At 38.1% G+C, this 7,130-nt stretch overlaps 1 protein-coding gene across 1 annotated transcript; it reads right to left on the bottom strand.

The window, feature by feature from the left end:
* Positions 1 to 1,953: 1,953 nt before the first annotated feature.
* Positions 1,954 to 4,596, bottom strand: LOC120128535 (ABC transporter G family member 14-like). The gene is made up of 5 exons (XM_039146206.1): positions 4,388 to 4,596; positions 3,496 to 4,285; positions 3,084 to 3,260; positions 2,813 to 2,997; positions 1,954 to 2,721 (listed from the first exon to the last, which is right to left on the bottom strand). The coding sequence occupies exons 1-5, from the start codon at positions 4,505 to 4,507 to the stop codon at positions 2,071 to 2,073; spliced, it is 1,923 nt and encodes a 640-aa protein (XP_039002137.1). The 5' UTR covers positions 4,508 to 4,596; the 3' UTR covers positions 1,954 to 2,070.
* Positions 4,597 to 7,130: the final 2,534 nt, after the last annotated feature.

Raw genomic sequence — 7,130 nt, forward strand, 5'->3', positions numbered from 1 at the left:
CACAAAGAGGTTCTTTTGGTTGAGATGAGGGTTCCTCTGTGATATCGATATTGAGGTCGAACAAGATGGTAATTGAATGTCTTCCTCTTGAACTTGATGGCATCGTGTCGTACGAGTTTTAAACTGAGTGTTGTGTCTACATCTTTATATTGAGGTTGAAGAAGCTCGTAGTTAAATGCCTCCCCTGAAACTTGTAGGCATTGTGTCAAATGGGTACTGAATAGATTGTTGTGCCGAGGGCATCTCCGTATTCAGGTCATAGAAATTGGTAGATGAATGTTTTCCACTTGATCTGGAAGTGATGTTGCCATTTGGATTATTTATAGAGTCACCTCGGTGGAGATCGTAACAAGTTACTGATGAATGTGTCCCCATTGAACTTGATGGGATGATACCAGGATGTGAATTTCCCATTAACGAGTTAAAATCATTACACATTACTTGAGTTGGGTTGTCAACTTGATCAACATGTTGAGCCAACCCATAGTAGGAGAATAATGACATACCACGAACCACAAACACTTCAAAAAATGTGGCATATATTTGTGTATCAACGTCTAAATTTTGATTCTGAGCATCAAGCATTATAACAACATTGTCATCGTTGGATAGTTTGAACGTTGTATAAGTTAACAGAAATTGTATAGTTGGAAATCTGTACTGAAGTGAGGATAGTTTTCTAGTACTTCTAACATGAACCTTCCTTGAAATTTTAGTGATTAGTTCCTCAAGAGCGATGTTTCTCTTAAAGGATATTCTGACTAAATGATTTGATGCGAAGACAACGCCGATTTCATCTTCCCGAATTTCTCCATAATAGTAAACAATAGCTGAAATATACATCATTTTGAGAGTTTGAAAATTGAGAGTTATATATTTACAAAAACAATATATGAAATACACTTAATTAAATAGATATTATACAAATTAAAATATAAAATAACACTAAAAAATAAAAAAAAATCACAATAATTTAAATAACATAATTTAATATTGTTACTGTATCAGCAAAATGTCTCGAGATATGATCATGCCTTTCTTTTGACAACTGCAAAAAAATAATACAAAATAATGAATACAATAAAATTTGGTCAAATAATTAAATATAAAATAAGTATAATATAATAAAAAATAATTTTACCTTCTAAAAACTATAATAAAATCTACTTAGTTTAATAGAATGAACAACGTGAAAATATTTTTGGTGTGGTTTGATGTTTTCATTCGAGGGTATTTATAGGGGATGAGGAGGAGTGACCGAGAGAGTTGCTCAAGTAATAATCGAGTGTGCAATAATTTGTGAATAATGGAAGGCGCACCTCATGATTTGTACCTTTGCTACGTGGCTTCAGATCAAACAAAATCCCGTGAAAGCGTATTTTTTTCCTGTGACGCCAGTTTAGATAAAACTTTACGATGCCCTCTCCCGACACCCCTTACTCGATTAAAATTTTAACTTTTTAATATAAAAATGAAAGGAAGCTTTGGTGGTATGCACTGATTAGCTCCTGTCTTGTCCATCAGTCATCGCATGATCAGGTGTTCCATTTATTATTCTTTTTCTCTCTCGTTGAGTGCGCTGAGTATAGCTCACTTGGATGATCCTGATAAAGTGGGTTTTAGATTCACAACCCACCAAAACCCTGCAAAACATTAGTGGGACTCGTTGGAGTATGGTTTTTCATGGCATAAAGTTAGAATTAACCCAATATTTTAAAGCGTTATTTAACCGTTGCTATTAAAACATTGGAGGTCAATACGTTTCAAAAGAAAGGATAGGGATTAAAATAATCATTTTGATAAATATTAGAAGTTAATTTTAGTATTATGTCATTTTTTTATTTGATTGTCCTAATCTACAGCATGTGGAGTGCATTTGTTCATCGCATAACATTCAAAACTCAAATTAGATTAAGAACTTGTGTGTTAGTAGTATATTACCTAAGAACTATGATAAAAAGAAGGGGGAAAAGTGTTCATAGTCGATACATATCGACTCGTCAATTGGATGCTGATTGAATTTTCTTCGAAAAGCCAATCTAAAAATCGTTCGACTTTGCCGCATCAAATTCACCTCAACCGCACTCGATGAAGAGCCATGTAAGCGACGAGTCGATAGCCCACCAACATGAGTGCCATAATGGCCACATCGATCCACAAATGGTTCAATCCCATTGACTTGATAGCAGGAAGGTCACCTACCCTACACAGTTTCCCCTCAGAACACTCGTAAACATCGTCCTCATTGTACTGAACCCCCAGCAGAAGCTTGTAACAGTAGTAGCTATAACTCAGGTATTTGAGCCACACTATGAAGGAAGGGATTTGCTGAACGTAGTATCCCCCGGCTATAAGGAACACGAGCGTCGTAACCGAAGCTAACGTGGTGGCTTGTTTAATGTCCATGAGGATGGCCCCAAATGCCAGGCCTAGACTTTGCGAGACGAGGACGCTGTAAAGCACCACCAGAAGGGAGAGGATGAAGGTAAGCGGATCGGGCTTCAGGCCACCCATCCAATAGATGATGAAGACGAAAGCTGTTGGGAGAGTAAGCTCCAGCGGGAGGTCACCGAATGTTCGGGCGAGGAAGTAGGATGAAAGGCGGTACATGCCGGAAGATCGTTCCTTGATGAGCATTGTTCTTTCTTGAGGGAACGTGAATACCGCATTGTAGAGCGGATAGAAGCCCCAGAAGACGGAGAAGAAGAATAGCAGTGCAATCTGTTGGTTTAAGATGCCAAATGAAGTTAGAAGATGTTGAAGCCTTAATTAGCTTAGCATGAAAGATAAAAAGAAGAGACGTTCGTCTTACTCGGTCTGAGATGTGGGAAGCTGGTGTGTGCCACCATAGGAGTCCACCAAGAACCGCCACGCTGATCACTTGGAAAATCCTTAGCCTGTTGAAGGCTTCATATCTCCTTTCTCTAACCCCCCTCTTGAGCAGCACCTTGAACTGGTGCCACCAGCTTGTGCACCACTGTTCCGACATGTCATTTCCTGCGTCAGTTATTACTGCTTAAACTTGAATTCATCTTAAAAAACCAGAGTTAAGGCTACTTAAATTTATATGGAAAATAATTTACTTGCAGATGCTTCTTTTGTGTTAACGTAGTTATTCACATCCGTACTGCAAAGCTCGGCTTTCAGTCTTGTGGAAATGTTTTTCTCATAAGCAGAAATCAGAGCACCCTTCACCGATTTCTCTTCTTCTGCCATGTTCTCAACTTGCTCACCTGAGGGCTTAAAATCAGGACTGATTCCTGCATTGAAATTTAGTGTACTTCAAAGCTTGGTATTGATGAACATTATTACAGAATCTGAGCATGTAATGGTAAAGCAAAGTGACTCCAAAGGGTGGGATCTGATAATGCTCCATTGTCCATAAGGAGGATATAAAGGTGGAAGCATCATATATTTATGGTAGGCCAACAGATCATATTCATACACCATATATAAAGGGAAATAAATATATATAGAAAAGCTAAAAAAAATTACCGTTTGCAAGATCAAGCAACAGATCAGCTGGGTTGATAGTCAAGGATGTGGAGAAGCCAATGGAAGAAAAATAATCCAACGCTGTGGATGCTGAACCGTAGTAGATAGGGCAGCCCTCCGAAAGCAAGACGACCTTGTCGAACATGTGATACAGTCGGCTCGAAGGCTGATGAATGGTGGTGACAACAGTTCGACCGCCATTAGCAAGGCCTTTGATCGTGGTCAGGATCCGTTGTGCCGTGGTCGAGTCCAAACCCGACGTGGGTTCGTCTAGCAAAAGTAGGCTTGGGTTGATTAGCATTTCCTGGCCAATGCTAACCCTTTTCTTCTCCCCGCCTGAGATACCTCTAAAGAGTGGTCCCCCGATCATGCTGTTTCGACACATAGTTAGGCCCAGCTCGGTTATGACTCGCTCGACGTGCTGTGCTTTCTCGTCTCGGCTCAAGCTGTTGGGTAACCTCAATAGCGCTGTGAATAAAAGGGTCTCGGTCACCGTGAGATGGGGGTATAAAACATCATCCTGAGCCACGAAACCCGTTCTTCGTTTCAAGGCACCACAAAAGGGCTGACCATTGTATGTTATCTTCCCGGATAGTTTGCCGGTGAGACGGCCGCCGAGTGCAGTAAGGAGGGTGGTTTTACCACTTCCGGATGGACCTAACATTGCCAGTATTTCTCCGGGATAAACTGCTCCTGTAATTCCATTGAGTATGGTCTTTTCTCGGGTGATCCATGAACCCCAGCATGATCCTTTCTGCTCCAACCTGACCTTGTAGACTACCTCCTCAAACTGTGTAAAGAAACCAATATGAGAAACAAGATTCAAAAACTAATTAATTCATCATAAGCAGAACAAAAAAAGCATCAATAGCTAATTAATGTAGAAAGATACCTTCAAAGTTATAGGAAACAAGGCTGCCCTTTTAAGGGACTGGAACATCTCTGACAGAGCTTCCAGTCTTCCATTCCTGCTACTCTGCTCGGGCTTTGGTGCTATGCAGTTGAGAGGCATGGCTAAGAAAATGAAGTGTTGGTGTGGATGTTGCCTTGGGGGAAGGGAGAGAGAAGCTAATTAAGTTCCTTTTAACTGGGGCTTCGGGAAGTGCAGTAGAGAGCATATAAATATATAGCTGGAGAGAAACAAACAAGAATTTCTACTGTGTTAAAGTTAATTGGTGTGGGGGATAGTCTTCTTTATGGTGGCCCCCACCTTCCTTTCCCTTAATTCATTGAAATACCAACTCCAAAACAATAAATATAATTCTAATCTCCTCCTAAGTTCCCTTTATTATCATCACTTTAATAGGGTAATCTTAAATATTGACAAGTGGTACAAGATCGAGTTTGCCATTCCATGGTATAGCTACAACAATGTGCGATTACCTATTTGGTGCATACGTAGAAACTAGGGTTAAACGTGGAGCGACATTCCTTTTTTTGAAGTCCCTGAATTTTTTTTCTTCGTAATTGTCATAGATCTTTCGGATAAATTTTTCTTTTATTGAAACTTTAAAGAATCTTACATCTTCTGAAAACATACATCTAAGTCAACTAGAGTACATTATAAGACATTCGACGGATCCGTTGACATACCAAAATAAATTCTAAGACTAACTATAAGATTTATTTAAGCTGTTGGGTGACTTGCACTATAATTGAGAAAGGGGCTGATCACTTCTTTCTCTTTCACCCATACATCCCATTATGACCAACTCTCTCTCTTCCTCTCGTAAAATTAAATGTAATTCTCCACTTAAATTATCAACAAACAACGAGAACAAATTTATTTCTATTCACGCTTTTTAATAATCAATCTCCCACTTTGAAGAACAGACATACCATTTCACCTGAAAAGTTCCCACTGAAGAAGCCGAAAATAGAAAATAACTAAGGTCCGAGATGTACATCCAAAGATAGAAGCGCCATCTCTTGTTGGGTTCTGAATTCTTTTAAACATTATACATGCATGCATACATACATATGCTGCGTGCATGTGAGAATGTGGTGATTACTGACAACGAGGATGCTTCCCCCACCATTTCTCGCAGTTCTACATTTAATTATTTCACATTTATTTTCTCGTTTATCTTATCATATCATATCATATCGTGAGTGTTGTTTGAGTTTGTTTACGTTTGTTTATTAAATGAATATAAAATTTTTATTTAGTTTAAGAAACGAACAATTCGTTGAAATCAAAGCATTGTTTATTTTCCTCTTCGGCAAAAGAAATGGAGTCAAAGATTAAAGGAGGTAATGGCAGATGCTGCGTTACATTCACGGCCAAGGGAAAGGGGATATCCACACGTACGTTGGGGCCTGGGAATCATCTTTACCATTCTTCAGATAATTTTGTATATAGACAGGCGAGAGAATAATGCTAATGCTAGTGCCTGCTACCGCTATTTTTATCGTCTTTTCTACTAACAAAAGAGAAAGCCGGTGGATTCTTTTTGAATTAATGACCGGTATCATTTCTATTGACTGATTAATCCATAAATTTAGGCGACATTTCCAATCATGTTTACTCCATTCACAGACGTTAGTGTTCGATCATCTAACTTTACTTAAGAGATCTAGTGTTTCGTTTCATTAGACTAACTAGTTACATATATAGCCAGTGGATTCTTTTAATTCCCTCTACACTGCTATTTACTTTGTTTTTTAACATTCGTATCGCCGAAATTCGATTTGACCATTAAACCATCATACTGCGTTGCATGTTTTAATAATATTAAAAAAATGAAATCCATTGAAAAGGAAGTTGGATGCTCAGCAAAGTCTTTGTCTAATATTCTTTCTTTTCATAGTTAATTAATCATTATTCAGTTGTTGATTATAAACAAGAGAGAAATGATTAAAGGAGACAGGTCATGAATGGAGCATCCCATATCGATGAGATATATAATAATTTAATCTTATAAGTTGCAGAGAGCACTGAGATATAGAGGTCATGGGAATGGACCAAGGGTGAGGTTATTTTTAGCTACTCGACTTTGTTTTGGTGTGCATGAGGTCACCTATTTCTGCCTCCCAACTTGCTCTATGTTAAATTGTTCATACATAATATTATGAGAAAATAAATTCAGTGGCCGAAAATAACTTATAATATACGATTTTAACTAATTTTTTTAGATTTACGAAAATAACCAACAAATTCGCAATACGAACTCCAATTTCACAACATATTTTCCAAATTCGTAACTCAGTTTTGAAATTCGCAACTCGAATTTCCTTTTCGCAATGCGATTTTCTAAATTCGCAACACATAAGTCAAATTCGCAAAGCGCGTTTATTTTCGCAACGCGAATTTTATTTTCGAATTCGAAACACGAATATTAATTTCGCAACACAAATGTAAACAGTATATCCCGTAATCGCAACTAATAACCTAAAACCCTAAATCACAACTCAAGCTCATCTCCATCTCTCACTCTCTACGACGACATCCGTCCCCATCTCCGACAACATCTGTCCCCATATCCAACGACCCCCTCCATCTCTTAGATCCACTCTCTCACAACAATTCACGACCACAAATGGAAAATCAACCACCGAGTGTTAGTTTTTTTAAGTATTTTTATTTTGAAATTTTTGTATTATTATTAGATTGTTCATATTTAAATTGATGATAA

This window comes from Hibiscus syriacus, unplaced genomic scaffold (assembly GCF_006381635.1).
Source record: "Hibiscus syriacus cultivar Baekdansim isolate YM2019G1 unplaced genomic scaffold, ASM638163v2 tig00110481_pilon, whole genome shotgun sequence".
Lineage (NCBI taxonomy): Eukaryota > Viridiplantae > Streptophyta > Magnoliopsida > Malvales > Malvaceae > Hibiscus > Hibiscus syriacus.